The 17,682-nt window shown below is 37.8% G+C and overlaps 1 protein-coding gene across 1 annotated transcript; it reads left to right on the top strand.

The window, feature by feature from the left end:
• The first annotated feature begins 5 nt into the window (after positions 1 to 5).
• COMMD9 (COMM domain containing 9) lies at positions 6 to 14,906 on the top strand. Its single transcript, XM_007435019.4, has 6 exons — positions 6 to 67; positions 977 to 1,102; positions 1,410 to 1,549; positions 2,505 to 2,539; positions 11,573 to 11,676; positions 13,410 to 14,906. Exons 1-6 carry the CDS (start codon positions 17 to 19, stop codon positions 13,548 to 13,550), a joined length of 597 nt encoding a protein of 198 aa, XP_007435081.1. The 5' UTR covers positions 6 to 16; the 3' UTR covers positions 13,551 to 14,906.
• The last annotated feature ends 2,776 nt before the right edge of the window (positions 14,907 to 17,682 follow it).

A 17,682-nucleotide genomic window follows, 5' to 3' on the forward strand; every position in this document is an offset into this window, starting at 1 on the left:
ACATGGGAGGGGAAATATGGCTGCATTGGATAGGGAAGAGTTTGCCTCGCTTCAGTTTTTGCTGAAAGTAAGTGTGTGCGTATTTTAATGTGGGGAAAATATGATGCCGTGGAACAGCGATCAGCTGCACTCATTTTGATCTAAAGCACATTTAAGCGACAGGGCGCGGGAAAGCTCGTGCTTATGATTTGTATCCGCGCTTCTAATTAACAAAGCGATGTCCAGTTTTAATCTCTTTATTTTTACAGTCGCCAGGGACATGGCTAAGAAAGAAAGCAGTTTTCCTTCTTTCGGGCATTTATAAATCTAAACCTAAAACGTTCCTTCAAAAGCTAACACATTAATTAAAATATATATAACAGATTTTCATTAAGCTTATTATCTAAACGGCATGAAACAAACAAACCAAAAAAAAGGAACAAGATGAAAAGAGCCGAGGCAAAGGGTTCCAGGCCTTTGTTCCTCCCCAACATCTAACTGCAGTCTCTCCTCAAAAGATATTAATTCTTCACTCTACTGGTCAAGCAGAATATCTATTAGAAGTATAGAAATGCAAATCACTTGATGCCTCAGGATGCATCAATATGCTGCTCATGAACATCTCTTGTAGGTTGTTTAGGACTTTGGACCTTCTGCACCTCAGAGCTCTTCCTGTGCCATGTCTTGGATATATTTTTTATTTCTAGTCTTACACTTCTTTGCCTTGATTTTGTTGTCCTTTTTCATACTGCTCTTATTGCCATCTTCCATTCTCAGTCACAAAGTTCTAGAAAGAAATCTGTAGATTCAAAACCCCACGATGCTCCATACTTTTCTATTTTGTGTGAGGGAGCTGATGTGTCTATATAGACATTGAAGTGTCTGGCAATTGTTGCTCTCTTTCTTTCTTTCTTTCTTTCTTTCTTTCTTTCTTTCTTTCTTTCTTTCTTTCTTTCTTTCTTGTGTGTGAAGGATCATTGTTTGTTTCTCTTACCAGGCTCCTTCAAAGAATGTTGTTCGGCAGTTATGCCAAGAGTGCTTTTCTAGTTCAGGAAATGACCCCGAAAAGCTCACTGAGACTACCTGCTCCAATCTCTCAGTAACTCCCAGTGAAGCAAGTCAGGTAAGGTACTGAAGTATGTTCAGGATTTAGCCTGCAGTTCTAAGTATGCTTAAGGATGCACAGTATTTTACAGCAGTAAAGACATGTTTCTCTTTTGCTTCAGTACTTCTTTACACTGAAGTTGCTTTTTAATAATTTTAAAAAGAGAGCAAGGACAGAGAACAAAAGCCAAATGGGGAACTGGACAGACATAGATTACATAAATTGGTGCAATTTGTTGTCTCTAAGAAATGCACAGAAGGCAAAAGAAGAGATATTTTGTTAAATGCAATGTGAAACCCTTCATCTCTTGTCATTTTTCTTGCAGTTAATCCATTCTTTGCACAACCTTACAAGGCACATTGTTTACCATGGCCTAACGTCGCAAGAAGAAATTCTCTCTCTCTTTCCAGAGGGATTTCACCAGAATCTTAAAAATCTTGTGACCAAGATCATCCTGGAAAATGTGTACGTTTCATGTTTCTATCTTTAGGAGAGTCAAAGTGATTGAGTTTGAGGCTCATGACAGAGCACGAGTTAAGAAAATTAACTGAGATTTGATAGAATAAGCAGTTGCTATGGCTAATGTATCATTTTTGGAAAATGAAAACAAGTCAACAGCCCTTCATGATTTTCTATACAGTGCCAGACTGAGCTGAAGTTGTAGGCAAGTCTTATGATTGTAACTTTGAATTCTGACTGACTAGCTGCTGCACAAACTGTCTGGCCCCATGGTGCCAAGAAGCTGCCAATGTTTGCGGCAACCACACATCATTTTGAAAATGGGGTCCAATCCCCCCCCAGATGCATACGTTATTACAGGTACCTGAAGAAGTAACTTGGGGAAGACACGTTCCATGCAACCCAACTTCTTATGCTGGTCTTTCTCAAAATGATGCCCTTAAGATGTGCTGGCACTCCAGGCCTGGAATTCCTTACCAGCATAGCAATTGACACATTTCAGAGTTTATTGTAAGATTCTGTACTTCCCATTTCAGGTCATGGAGCTATGCTTGAGCATCTGGATGTAATTTTTATAGTAAATTGGCCATAGTTGTTTAGATTTCATGCCATTGCCAAGTTGCCCTTCTTTTCTGGGTGATTGTTTGTCACAGGATAATCCTGATTTCCAAGCTGCAATATTGCCACTGCTAGATGAAGGCATATAAAAGCAACTTGTCACTCTCAGTGAACAAGAGACATTTGCAATTACTGAGCAAAAGAAATAATCTTACAGACTGTCAGCTGTTGAAGCTGTAGTGACACTGAAGTCCAATATGCATTAGATTCCTTCAGACTTCCTGGCCCCCAAAAAGTAGTTTGTTGAGTAAAAACAGTTTTGTGGAATCCATTGTTGCTTTCTGCTGCTCTTCTGCCTTGCAAAGACAATTATATTTCTGTGTATTTTCTTCCCTCTTTTTAGCTCCGCCTGGAGAAATGAAGCACAAGCCAGTCAAAGTGAGTAGCAGGATGTGTGTTGGAATAATCACAATATATAATATCCCACTTATATATATAATATCTAATATAATATCTTATTATATTTATATTTTATTTTATTATATATTGTATATAATATAATATATAATATAATATAATATCACAATATATAATATCACACTTATATCACTACCCTGCATTTAATTTCACACATTTGAGTTTAGAGCTATTTCACATAAGGCATGTGTCTTGCATAGAAATTGCCTCACAGATTGTGTCTGAAGCAAACTTCAACCTCTTTTGCTATTGGAAGAGCCATGGATTCCTGTAGCATTTCCTTCAGTGTTATGCACAACACAGAAATGGAATAAGAAATAGTAAGTCAAATAAATGAAAGACATAAAATAAGAAAGCAAGTATACGCCAATGCTTTTCACTATACTTCTGCATACCAACACCATTCACTGTGCTTCTCCATACCGGTCTTGCAAACCATGCTTGTTTTCACCACATTCATACACCATTTCATATATTGCTTTTTGTTCTTTAAACTCTCCTCTTTCTCTAGAGGATCTCATTCCATCCATTCTTCTTGGTGTGCCCCTTCCTCTTGACTAATTCACTCTGCCTTCATATATTTATTCTGCTATTCAACACCATTCATTTTCCCTATCCAACAGATCACCTCAATGTATTTATTTATGTATTCATTCAGCATCCATTCACTCTTGACCCTATTTTTCTTGTTTTACCACAGCCACTTATTAAATGCTCCAATTCCCACTGTGTTCAATTTTTTATTTTTTTCTAAAATATCCAACTTCACCCAACAATGTGGACAGAAGCATGCTCTCATACTCTGCCATTTTGGCTTCTTTCAATATTCATTCCTTGCAAATGACCATATATTACCCATTACCACCATTTGTACATCTTAATTTTTTTCTGTCCACTTTCCTATGTTTAGTAAATACTCTGGCATGGTACACAGATTCATCAACTTGCTCAGTTTTTACCTTTTATGTATAATTTGCAATCATTTACTCCTTTTCCTCTGTTAGGTTCAACTATCTTGGTCTTTGATGCATTAATTTTCCAATCTGTGATCTTCATTGCATCATAGAGCCTAACATTTGCTTCAGATCATTCCGGTTTTCAGCAAACAGCAAGGCATTGGTGGTGTACAAAAGTACATGCATGTTCATGTCCCTAATCGACACGCCTCCAATATTTCTACAAGCCTCCAATTTCTACAAGCATTCCTTATACATGTATCCATAAATGCATTAGACATCACACATCCTCATCTTAGTCCTTCTTCAGTGCTAAATCATTTGTTAATCATTCCATTTATTCTCATGCATGCTTTATTTCCATTGTGTGTTGCTCTGGTTGCATGCAGCAATCAACCTTCAGCTCTGTTTTCAGGCTAAATAATTAATCATTCAAGCCTATTCACTTTATCATACACTTTGACCAAATTCATAAACATACAATAACATTTTATTTCTTTTACTGATGCATTTCTCAATTACTTTCTCACATTCATACATTTCCCAATAATAAATGGGAATGATAAACATGCTGGAAATATTCCTCTGTGAATCAAAGCTTGATAAAGGCAAATGACTTTTCCATTTTTAGCAGGGTGAGAATTCTCATTGCTAAATCATTGTTGGTCTTTTGAAGATCTCTATTTCTTAGTATGCATAAAAATGATACTAGTATTAAAATGAGATAGAATTTCTTGCATTATTCTATCTCCTTCCTCCCCCCTTCCTGTTGTGGGTAGCAATACATTGACAGTCCAGGAAAATGCAGTAATGATGTGTCTTTAATACCAAAAGTTTGTTAAACAAGAAATAAGATACATTTGCTTGTTTCGTACAAGGAAGTTATTTTTACAATGTGCTGCTTTATGAAGTTCATTATTAATCCAGAGCTACTATGAATTAGAGATTGAGATCCTCAGTTCATATTATACATTTCCAAACTCAGGAAGATTGCAGTGGATCATACAAAGTCAGTTTGGTGGTTTATCTATTTCTGTATTAGCTAGAAAAACCAATGTTTATAGTATGTAAATTTATGCCAGTATGTTCTGACTGACAGCTCCTTTGTTCAGATGTTCTGTATCGATAAGCTTCTTCTCCATCTCTCATACTTTCCTTATTTCCTTCCTTCTCACCAGGATCCTTTTATGTGTTATTAAATGCTGAGTTGTGATGGTCTTTTGATCAAACTTTTTGGCTACTGAATGGAAGTGTGACATAGTATGCTAATAACCAGTTGCAAAAAGAAAATAAAAACAGATGGAGGAAGCAGTTTAAATTAGCAAGTGAGTCATGAATAGGGGTATGCATCAAACAGAGAAGTTTTGTTTCAAATCCCAGAACAAACTATCACATTCTAGAGGATCTGCTGATTTGGGGTCAGTCATGGTTCTCCTGGGTTTGGGATGAAACAAAATCCAGGCAGACTGAATAGGGCAAAGAACACTCCTCTCCTCTGCCACTGCCAGCGTGGCATATCCTACCAGTCTCCCCATTCCCCATATTCCCAGAGCCCTCCTTTCAGCCTCTAATGTTTATGTATTTAGCCAATTTATATGGCCACCCATCTATCCAATAAACCTAGGTGGCAAAAAATTAAAAACAAGGGATTCCATTTAAAAAAAACCAGCCAAACAAAAAAAACCCCCAAAACCTAAAAATGCATCGAGGCTTAATGAAACCACTTACCACATACATCCATACCAGAATCCCCATAACTGATATTCCAGATCCAATGCCTGGGGAAAAAATAGGTCTTTATAGTTTTGTGCAAGGACAGTAGAGTTGGGGCCATCTGTATTTCAGGGGGGAGGGGGGGAGGGTTCTGTTCCATAAGACAGATGCCATGACATTTCTTGGTGCCCACCAGATGACACTGTTTCACTGACAATACCCATAGCAGGTCCACTCTGTCTGATCTGGTGGGATGGGTGGACTATACCAGGGAGAGGCAGCCCTGCAGGTAACCTGGTTCAGTGCCATGTAGGGCTGTAAAAGTGACTTCTGGGAAAGGAATGGGGAAAATGAAGATGGCTCCACTAAAAGTGAAGCCAACAACTGCGATGGAACAAAGAGCCGGCAAGGAAGCTAGCTCTTTGTAATTCCTCTCTGGAAAGGAGAGGACTTCAGATCACCCCCAAGTGTTCCATGCAGTTGCTCCTCATGAGGAGACCACAAGACAGTGATCTCCAGTGAATTTAAAGCTCTGGGAGACGAAGGAAGAGCCATCTTTTTGCTCAAACCACAGTCAGCACCTTCAAAAAGATACTGGGTTTGCATACTTCCTTTTCTAATCACTTTCAGAAATTGTTTATTAAGCGCTTTTCAGCTATTGAGAACCTTTGGATTGACAGGTTTTACAGCACTGGGTGAGTTTCCTTCAATCCTTAGCGAAAGAAGTTTTAAGTACAAGTTTAAGGAAAATATATACACATACACGCACACACGCATACTCTGTGTGTGTGTGTGTGTAAAGAATAAACAGCAAAAGGCTGATTAGAACTTTGATTTTGGAAAGTTACAAATGGACTAAGGGTCCAGAGGGATTTGAAATAAGATTTTGGAATTAATTAGAATCCTTCCCATGGGAAAATGCTTTTGTTTTGAATTCTCTTAAAAAAAAAAAAAACATGATAGGAAGAGACTTTGGACATTAGAGGGAATCAGAAGGAACTAAAGATTACACTTAAAGGAGACGGACACTTAAATTTGACTTACTGATACAGAATGGAGCAGAATATTTTAACACTGGACATGTTGAAGGATCTTGGAACAATGGACCCAGACATTCATTTTAAGAGTGTCTGCCTCTATAGATAAACTGTGTTTAAAAGATGGTATGGAAGAGGAACAAGTTTACTGGACAAGATTGAGACTGATTTGAAAGTGGATTTAAAAATGACAGGCTACAAGAATGATATGGAAAAAGATGCTACACTGGACTTGCAAAAGAAACCAGCTGATGTCTTAATAATTAAAAGGGATATACAAATAAGTCAAGAGAGTGACCTGGATAATTTTCCTATATTGGATTTACAAAAGAGGCTTGTTAAAGCTTTGAAGAATTCAGTGAGAAGGGGCAAAGAAAAAATGAAAAGAAATCAAGTTCTAGGACATTATTTGAAGGGACTAAAGATCAAGATTGTTAAAAGCAAAAGAAAGGAATTAAGTTTGGTTTATTTGATCAAGGTTAAAATAGATATGTTGTTATCTCTGGTAACCCTTAATGGACTTTTGCTGACATCAGGACTGAAATGACAAGGTTTTAAGGATTTGTTTATAGTTAAGAGATGGGATATGGGAAGAAGAGATCATTTGTTGTATTTTAAGAGAAGGTGATAAGTTACTAAAATTGTTTATACTTGTGATGAAAGGGGAAGTCATTTCTTTATATATTTCTTTTTTTTTCTTTACTGTATCCTTATTTTTTCTTTCTTTTCTGTTTTTCCTTTCTATTTTTTTCTTTTCTCCACCTTCTATTTTTTCTTTTTATCCTTTGTTTTTTTTACTTTGTATTAGTTTTTATCTTTGTACTTGTAACTTGTAATTACTATTAAAAGTGACAATCAGTGCCTTGAATTGCAGCCAGAAGCCTACTGGGAGCCAATGCAGCTCACATAACAGTAGTGTTACATGGGCATAATGCGATTCACCCAAAACTGCACGTATTGTAGCACAGTACCTTCCATCAGTTTGCCCACCCCAGCCTTCCCTGGACCTTCTCTGTCTCTTCTCAGTTGCCATTGCCATCACCAGGCATCTTTTGATTCACCATCCAAAACCAGCTGTTCTGTGCATGGAATTGTTGATGCACAAAATATTTTCACATATCTGTTCCTGAGTGAAAAAAAAATGCTGATAATTAATAAGCATTGGAATAAATTCTCGCAGAACAGAAAATTATTAGGCTGTCTTATACACAGAGAGAGAGAGAGTTTACATAAACATGCAATGAGAATATTCAGACGGTATTTGCCAAATGAATATTTTCTAAAATAAGATGAACAAATCAGTGAATGGACTCACACAGAAAAAGAATTTGAGGAGCAGTTCTTTATTAAAGCCATTTCAAAGGCTTTACTTTTATAAAGGAATAAATGGAAAGTGGCTAGAAGTCAATTATACTGCAAGACAAGGGAATTAGAAACAGGCTGAGGGAAGACAGAGTGACTACTGAGAAGGAGAATTAATTATTTTGAGCTCATTTTCTAATAGAAAGCAGTACAGGTTTATTAAATGTTATATATTGTGTGGAGAGAAGTAAAGGCCTGGGGAGAATACAGGAGGAAAAAATATATTCCCCTCCTCTCCCCTCATCCCCACCCCATCCCCTTGAATTAATGTATTAATGGTTAAGAGAAAAAATTCTATCCAGTTTCTCCAATTTTTTAGAACCAGAACTTAGATCTTCAGTGCAGCTGAGGGCTTCTCCAGTTGTTTGAGCGATTTACGACAGGATTAGACAATGGTCATTAGCTTTAAATGAAGGGTTTAAATGGAGATTAGATATTAGACTATTAGATATTAAATATTGTAATGGTGGTAAATAACAATTTTGCAAGATGACATCATAGATAAATTGAGCCAACCCCATTCTTAGAAAAGGCAGTTTTAAATACAGGTGTGCAAAATGTTTCAAACTCTAAATGCTTTGAGCTTGAAATAACATTTCTGTTTGAATTAAGCTCTTGTGACCTTACTGGAAGTGTTTGAAGCACAAAACACCTCAGTTTTGAGGTTGAAATGAGGTCATTGTAAGGTCTGAATACTTCTGAAACGGTTGGAAAATTGTTTTGAACTTAAATCAGGATATTTTGAGGTTGAAACATTTTGATTTTGAACTGCTTTATGCACCTGTCATTTTAAGTATACTTGTTTGGAATCAAGTCACACTGAGCTGAACTGGGCTTCTTTGTAGTGAGTATGCATTAGGGTGGCGTCCTGAAGGAATATATGGGATTTCTTGCATTGTAAGCATCTGCACTATTGCTGGATTTTTTGCAACTTGAATTCATTAGCTCTAGTCTGCTAAAAATAAGATCAGGCTGATCTTCCAGAGTCATCCATCAAATGGAACTGTCCCTGGGGCTCTAACAAATAGATGAGGCATCTGAAGGTTGCTATCCTATGCACACGCCATGCATCAGCATGCTTTTGTTTGCCGGCACCAAAACTGCAGTTGTGTTCTTTCCATTAATTGGTTTTTGGAACTGTCTTGATCTTTGGCCTCCAAGTGAGGTGATAGTTCTGCCTCTTTCTTAGGAAGCTCAGAGGTTGTAGGCCAGTGGGGCTGGAAGCAGTTTTTATGTGTGAACCAGACTACATGTTAGTTAAGCTAGGCTAGATGGATGGAGGAAGAACACAACCCTACTGTGTATTTTCAGTCCATTTCTTAAAGGTTCTCTGACATGGCATTCGTAACACTTGGAAATGGTACCATCAGGATTGATTTTTGGATTCTGCCCAGGTGCAGAATTTTGTAATGCTTGTGGAATTTGGAATGCTTGGAATAATTATGTTATTAGAAACCTAGGTTTCTAATTTGACCTAAATGAACTTTAGCTGAATAAAAAAATCATGGTAGGCTTTACAGTGAATTAACAAAGAAAATGTTTGCCACAATCTAACCCTTATTTCTTTGAGGTTGGCCACAGCCGCCTTCTACTATGCTTCTGACATTCTTTGTTTCTGGTTGTAATCCATTCTTTTTCCAACATGTAAGGATCAAGTCAAGAACTCAGTCTGGGTTCTCCTGCTCCTCTGGGATCAAACTGTAGTGAGTCAAATTCTTGTTTTGTTTTTTTTTAAGAGGCCAAGCTAGACCCTTTTTTTTCTCTGCCAAAAAGGAAGGCTTATCTAAACTTTGAGCCTTTCATGACAAATTAAACTGTCCTTAGTTCAGCCTTTTTTAATAACTTGTCAGTCTTGTCAGAATTATGAGGCAGTGCTTTCCTCTCTGAGGCAGCAAGTTCATATACAGTGAGCAATACTGATAAAACATTTTAAGTACTTGAAACACCAATAACAAATATTTAGGAACCAGCTCTATACAGATATATGGAATAAAAAATTATGTGGATAATCTGAACAAAAATGTTAGGACTGTTCAGGGCTGATTATAGATTTTGCACCAGAATTAATAAAAAATTCTGTAATTAGGAATTGTAGATTCTGTAAAATAAGTGAAAATAATTGGGAACTGCAATAGAAAGCCCACTCCTTGGCCCAGTCACAGTAAAAATACAGAATTCCATTACCACTGTGCCAGTACAGTCTTCACTGAGCCGATTTTGTTTTGTTTTTTGTTTTTATTTTCTGTCTCTCAATATTTTTATTCCAAAAGTGTGACCTTGGTTTTTTTCGGGGGGGGGAGATTTCTTTCTTGGACATACCTACTTTAAAGGAAATCCCACTGATTTCAAACTTTAATTACATGAAAGGAGTAAATACATGCTCACGCATTTTGACCAATTCATTTTGCTTCCATGTATTCAGAAAATTTAGTTAGTTTAACTAAAGCCTCCAAAACATCTTAAGTAAACCAAAAGACCCAGTAGCCTAAGAAGAAAAAACAGGAGTCATTTACAACATACAGTATAAGCACTGTAACAACCACTATGTAGGACAGACAGGCAGAAGAGTAGCAGAGCGCCAGCTAGCAGTCAGAAGACATGATGAAAACTCCTTAATTTCACAACACATGGACAGACTTAACCATAGTTTCAGCTGGGAAACTGTCAGGATTTTAGACCAAGCTAAATCCAAAAACCTGGAATTCCTGGAAATTTGGTATTCAGACAAGTCAGCCATCAACAGGCACATACAGATAAACAACATTTACATACCATTCAAAAGAGACAATAAAAAGCTAAAAAGGAAACAAAAAGACCAGAACACCTCCTCACCAGCAATCAACACCCAGATAAGCAGGGATTAACACCAGGATTAACACCAGACAAACAAGCAGTAAACAATACCTTAATCAAGGAACTACCAACTCAAACAACCAAGCAGTAAACAACAGCCTAATCAAGGAACTCCCAAGGAGAAAACAACACCCCCACCAACACTGACAAGGCAAATTACTGTATGTAAACAGAGAGCAAACCCCACTCCCTTCTACCACGGAAGGTGTTACATAGTCAAGTAAGTAAACGTCTGCAAGAAAACAACCAAATTCAGAGAACCCCAAGGAGTCCACAGATATATTGTCATTGCTGCCAGGTACCTTACATAGCTAGAAATACCCAGCCATCAGAAAGCTTTCTTTCTTGCTTGATGTCATGCACTCCCCTCTGTAATATTGGATGGTAAATATAAAAAAGTATCATTGGCTGAAAGGCTTTGCCCCTCTGATTCTGGAGAGATGGAAACTACAGAACATGTACTTCTTTGTTGCTCCTTTTATGGAGCCATTGAAACCAGATTCATTCTACCTCTGATTACTAGATATCCTGGTCACTCACACTCAGCCTATGCCCATATGTTGCTCATAGACAAACTGCCTTTTGGCTAGGTTTTGTGCAGCCACATGGAAAATCCGCCAGACCCTGATAGCCAATTTTCCGCTAACTGAACACATTCTATGTAATTGCAATTCATTTAAATTTTAGATATTATCACATTTTTGTAATTTTAGATGTTGTTATACTTTATATAATTTTAGTGTCTACTTTGTAATGTAAATATAGACTGCATTCATAGATGCTAGTTAGGTTGTTTTATAAATATATTTTAACTTAGCCTTAAATTTTATTTCATTTATTATCTATTAGAATAGATTTTTGTATATTCACAGAACACTCTGCTTGTACTGGTCTAAGACCGTAATGAAATGAAATGGATTGGATTGGATTGATACTCTTTTGAAGAGTTCTGAAACTGTTTAGCAACCCTGATGGTGATTTGATGGTGGTATTCAAGTAAAAGTGTGTGCTGAGAGATGCAGTTCAAACTTGGGTGTATTCATTCATTCCATTCCATGTCCTTTCAATTTCAGTTTCCCTCCCCAGGCTAGTAGATATGGATTGGAGAGTGGACATCAAGACATCTTCAGACAATATCAGCAAAATGGCTATTCCTACCTGTCTGCTGCAACTGAAGGTATTGTCGTCAGATATTCATATATTGTTCTTTGTTCTTAAAAAGAGATATATAGTTTTTCCTCTCCTATACGCACATATACATACATTTCAGATCATAGTCTTTTATGGATAAATAGCACAGAGCAAGTTTAACCAGCCTCAGAGCACTGCCCATGGCTGTGTGCTGTGCATCCAGTGCATAAAGAAGTAGGCCCCAGGTTATTGCTTGCATACGTTGATTTTTCTGCATGTCAGTTCACACACCACAAACATCTACAAAACAGTGGCTACCATGTTTGCACCCATTGCATAAATTGGATGTATATAAGTCAGGACTTGCATAACTTGGACACGGCTTATGTAATAATCATTCAGCCTTACCACTGCCCCATCTCACTATGCAGGCATGGAAAGGTTTAAACCATTGGTTGATTGTTATAAGTAAAATCTGTTCCCAATGACAGTCAACTGGAAATGCAGGGTACCTGCAAGTTAAATGTAATGGAAAGTATATGAATCTGAATCTCCCTTTGTATGCTGTTCTTCCCATTGAAATTACTCCCTAAGCAGGCAGAGGAAACTTGGTACTGGTAGCCATTTGGGCAGGCTGCGTGGAGAGCTTCCATAAGCTGCATGAAGGTGCAAATTGCCTAAACATCCCTTAAGATTTGTAAGTGAAGGCTAGGTTCCATGAAGCTCTACACAGGCTCCCATTCGCCATATGTGCTAGATCATAAAGGCCTCAGTAAATGTCTGAATCCTAAAACTGGTCTGGAGGTGGAGTTGTGAAGCCTCTGCCAAGCTATAGTGCACTGCTGGTAAGACTGCATTTCTCTGGATAGTTTTATATTGTGCAGGACAGTGACAACAGTACAATTTCCTAGGGCTGTTTTTTGTTTCCTCTGGTCAGTTTTCATTGGCACTAAAAACTTGCAAAGCTTACATGACCAGAGGCAGGGGCAGAAAGTGAAAAAAATAGCATGTCTCAGATGGTTTTGTCATACTGTCTTCACGTTCCTTGAAAACGTAAATGGTTGGACCAAAAAGCTATATTCAGGTTTCCTAAATGGTAACAAGGTAGAAAATCCATGTACTGGCTTTATCTCCAACCTTCCTGTGTTGATCTGGAAGTTCTAAAGTGTGAATGCAATCATGTCAGACTTCACCCATATCTTGTTTACCCTGTAGTCATTGAAAATAATGTAAACCTATTCAGCAAATCTCTGAATATGGTTACTATATCTCTCAGGTCTTAACAAATTTTAAGTTAATTGCCTGCTGAAATGAATAAGGTTTTAGATATTCATGGGACTTTTCACATTGATTTCAGTGGAACATATGTGTCACCAAGCCATGATCAATCATACTGCTTTTATATTATCATCTGTATGGTTATCGCTTATGGAGAAGCACTTATTCAGTGATTAACAACTACTGCAAAGACACTGTTTTGCATTACAATGAAACGGTGTTCAGACAAAACCGGAATATTTGTGACAGCCTGACAAGAAAAGAGAAACCAGCTGTTTGGCTTCTGCTAGGAATCTTGACTAGCTTTTTTGAAGCAGGATTGTGAAAACCAAAATGGAGGGAGAATGAGTAATAAGTAAAGACAAGTACCTTTGAGATCTCTGGCCATTACCCCAGAACCATCAGTTTTTGGAGAATGTGCAGAAATGAAGAAATCATATGTGCCTTGAGAGTAGGGTGCTAATATACTTAGGATGACCAAAAGCTCTGGTTTTCTTTCAGATTCAAGAAAATGCTGCCTTGTGTGGGGATGACTTTGCAACCTCTGCATTAACAGTAGAGCTGAACAAACAAACATTGGACACTATGCTGGATGGTCTGGGAAGGATTCGGGATCAGCTTTCTGCTATTGCAAATAAATAATATTCTAAGTAAAAAAAACTGCACCAGCCATTTGTATGCATAAAAGAACTTTCTTTCTAACTTGGGTATGATATTTCATAAGGTGCCATGTAGCTGTTCTGTTTTATTTCACCCTTCAAGGACTAAACACAGTTTTAATAATCTAGACATTCTCAAAGAAGATTGTATTCTGGGTGTGCTGCCTAAGATAAGCTTCTAATGTCAGTCAAGGCCTCAGTTTGCATCTGTTGCTAAAGAAATTCATAGCTGTGGTTAATGGGAAAGTTTGAACAAGAAGAAGGAACAGCCAGTGAAGCAGATTATTTCCCTGGACTAAAATTGTATTACTAAAAACACAACTGCAGTTCATAGGCCAGCTTCCAGTTGTCACACACTTTTGAAAAGGATCTGCTGAGGAGCCTGTCAGAAGAGATATTTCCTCTTCATGATGCATCACTTTTGACATAGGACAACTGTGGTACAGTGTCTTCTGTCATTGCATAAAGTCATTTTGCAGTGAGCAGATTCCTGTATTTTGTGCCAAGTAGCTCCAAACTTTGTAATGGCAAAGAATAAGCTTTGTCACTTCATGCTGGCTTTAACAGGAAATGAGAGTCTTTGCAAGTGATTTGAATGTACCAAATAAGGTTCCTAATGGCAATTCCAGCTTCCTATAGCAACAGTGTCATTGCAGCATGTGTGAAATATTAAGATTTCATTAAAATACACACACCCTAGCAGCTGCACTTTATCCATTTTCATTTATTTTAAACAAGTTATTTTTTCCCTCCAAGGTGCCATGAAAATAGAACTATTTTGCATGTTTTGTTTTACTAAGCATTACAGTTAGTGCTGAATTCCCTCAGTATTTTCAATTATCCAATTTCATGCTGTGATATTTTCCTTTATGTTTGTTTATTCTTTTTCTCATATTTTCCCTTGCGTGCATGTACATTTGTTTTTCTTTTCTCTTCTTCCTAAGTTCACTGAACACTCACATAATGATACCAGGAATATTCTTACCTAAACTAGTTTCTATTCTGGTATCTTCCAGATGTGATCCTACTTACATGAACTTTCCCCAACTTAGTGCCTTAGGAAAACTTCTGGAGGCATATCTGGAGGCACTTGGATCGTACAAGGATTGAAGCTGGCAAGGCAGGAACCAGCACAGTTCAGACAGAACTATTAGAGCAGGTGGATTCCAAGAGTGGGAATAGAGTAGCCAAAAGTCTGTTGATTCAAAAGATGGAAAGAAGAGGCTTAAGATTAAAACCTGAATCTGACATAAAAATGGTTTAATTTCTGTTTTTCAGTAGGCAGATCTTCTGCATATATATGACTTCTTTCTTATCAGTAATAAAATAACTTATCTAGAACTATCAAGTCTGCGAGTCTTTTGCCATTACCCAATTCCTGAATGCAGAGTTAAGTTTCTAGAAAAGTGGAGATTTATAACCATGCCTAGTCTGAGGTTTGGCAGTTGGGAGGACTCACCTATAGAATTGATAAACCAGAATGATTGAGAATTGGAACTGGAGTGCTAAATTCAATGTCCATTGGACATAGGCCCCACTGATTTCAACGATAAATCCTCCCAATTGGAGGCCATTAAGGTTGCCTCCCTGTAGTATATGGTTCCTTGCTTGAAACAACAAAAACACAAACCTCTATTTCTGGTTAGTGGTATATGACTAGGGACTGTATCCCAAAAGTAGTTCCTCTCCACTTCTATGCAGGATGTTAATCCCTGGAAGAAGTCAGTAGACTTTCTAATATAAAAGTCATTCTTAACCCAATTGACATTAACCATTTGTCCAGCATTATCCTTCTCTTGCAGTGAATTAGATAAGTTAGATGTTTTCTTCCTTTCCCCTTGACTACCACAGCTGGCCAGTTGCTGTGGGGTGGGCAATCTTGAAAGGTATGGTCTTCCATGTGTTTTCTGCTTTTTTTTTTTTTTTTTTTTTTAGCCATCAGAATGCTGGCAACCTTATCCATTGTCTCGCCTTCCACTGAGCCCTAAAAATATCTGTCCAAGGCATTTGGATCACATGATGTTGAATTCCCTGATTTCTAGCACTTAAGCTGGCGTTGTTGAAATGCTAAATATTTCTTTCAGACCTTGAGAGGCAATTGCTCCCTGTCCAGTCACCATAGTGATCATCATACCTCTCCTCCCAATACAAAAGCAATGCCTCACCTATCAGTTCACATCAGAGGTTACAAAAAAAACAGGAAGGTCCATTGTTTGCATTTCTTTCTTTTTCTCCTGGATTGCATACTAGTCCCTCGTTCTCAATGGGTAATCAGTTCTGACTTTTAAAACGTTATTTATGTTTTTGTTAAATATAGAAAAGTGAACAAAATATATAAACATAACCAGAAATGGTGAACTGGTACCCTCAAGTTAAACATGTGAGATGTCTCCTTGCACCATACCATGATATCATCCTAATATTTTATTATTAATTTACTAATACTCTCCTCTAGCCCTCTAACACATCATGCATGTTATTTTCGGTAGTACTTGCAATAACCCTCTCAATATTTATAACTATTCTGTAAGTGAGGGTATTGAGAAATAATGCCTGGGGACAATTATGTGGCAGATCTGAAATCTGAACCAGATTTTTTGTTTGTTTGTTTGTTTTCATAGCTCTACTGGCTATGATTTATCTTGTTGGGTCTAGCAGAAAACCATCTTATATACCATAGTAAGCTGCCGTATAAATCTTGGGTCCTTCTAACTCAGTCATCTCTGCAATAGCTCTCAAGATGTTCAGGTTAAATGTGGGGCTGTTTGCTTGCAGGACATAGCCTTGATCGCTATGATATTTGTTCTGCTAGAAATGGGCCAATAGGAAAATCTGGTCCCCTTCTTTGATGTTTACTCAGCCATACACCTCTTAAGAGGAGGCAGCCACAGTTGCTAAGTCTTAAGTGTTGAAAAACAGGCATATGTCTGCCCACGATGCTTTTTTATTCATACATTTTGCTGCCTTCAGCTGAAATCCTTCACGTTGGCATTCAGGACTTTAATCCTACGATATTAATTACACAAATTTCCCTGCATCCTTCTCTCTTTGAGGGCAGTTTTGTGTATAAAATGGTTGGCTGATTTATTTTCTGTAAAGCCTTCTGAGGCTGGAATTGCTCAAGCTTTATTGAATAACCGTCTCCCACTCAATGTAACTTGATTAAGGTTTAATAATTCAGCTGCCAATAGGCTTGCAGCTTTCTAGCACATCATTGTAGATTCCTACCACCAGACTGGCAAATTCCACTTCTTCCCAAGCTGTGTGGCTGTTTTATATGCTATCTGTATCTTGAGGCAAATTTAGTGGTGGTTAATGATCTAATATGTTGGGTTTCTATGGCATCTATTCAACAACTGTTAAGCCAGCTATACAAATGGGGAAGCCGACCTGCGGGAGCTATGAAATGATTTGTCTGAAGCTCTGTTCCAGTGAATCAGCTGGAGAATTGGGAAGCTCTCTCACAAAGATGCCTTGGAGGGCCACTGCATTGGTCTGACCCCAGAAGTGCTCATTCAGAAGTGAATGCTGTTCTTTTCCTTCAACAGCTTTCCCTGCAGGATAGTTGTTTATGACTCCTAACACAGAAGTAGACAACATGTGCCTCCTGAAATATTGCTGGACTACACCTGCCATCTTCCCTAACGGTTGGCTTTGCTGGGGACGACAGAGGAATTGGAGTGCAATCACATCTGGAGGGTCATACTTTCTCCATCCCTGTTCTAACAGGACACCGGTACTTTTAAGATTAAAAAGCAAAAGGAAACACCATACTTGTGTGTATTCTAGTTCTGTACAATTCATCCCCTTCACATGCCCATATTAGCCTTTGACACTGATAAAACCTACACATTATACATAAATCTGTATATTATTGTACTAATGTTAAGAGGCTATTATCTTAGGTGGAAGGCTGTCAGGGGAGGAAACAGATGCTTAATCATTACTCCTTTGGCATTTTTTTTGCTCAAACCACCAGCTTTCTTAAAAGAAATTCTGTAGGAAAAGTATATAATCAATACGAGAGGCATATTGCGAGGCAGCAGAATTCTGCTTATTCCTAGGTTAAAGGTAATCATGGTTTGAGGTTGCTCTTATGGAAAGAAGGTTCTCCT

Source organism: Python bivittatus, unplaced genomic scaffold (assembly GCF_059951505.1).
Source record: "Python bivittatus isolate LINGU-HERP-01145 unplaced genomic scaffold, Pbiv_v1 ctg000480_np1212, whole genome shotgun sequence".
Classification (NCBI taxonomy): Eukaryota; Metazoa; Chordata; class Lepidosauria; order Squamata; family Pythonidae; genus Python; species Python bivittatus.

Coding starts and splice junctions, on each gene's coding strand:
- COMMD9 (XM_007435019.4), top strand. CDS start 17: ATGGCTGCATTGGATAGGGAAGAGTTTGCCTCGCTTCAGTTTTTGCTG. Junction 2,540..11,572: donor TGAAGCACAAGCCAGTCAAA/GTGAGTAGCAGG, acceptor TTTCAATTTCAG/TTTCCCTCCCCAGGCTAGTA. Junction 11,677..13,409: donor CCTGTCTGCTGCAACTGAAG/GTATTGTCGTCA, acceptor GTTTTCTTTCAG/ATTCAAGAAAATGCTGCCTT.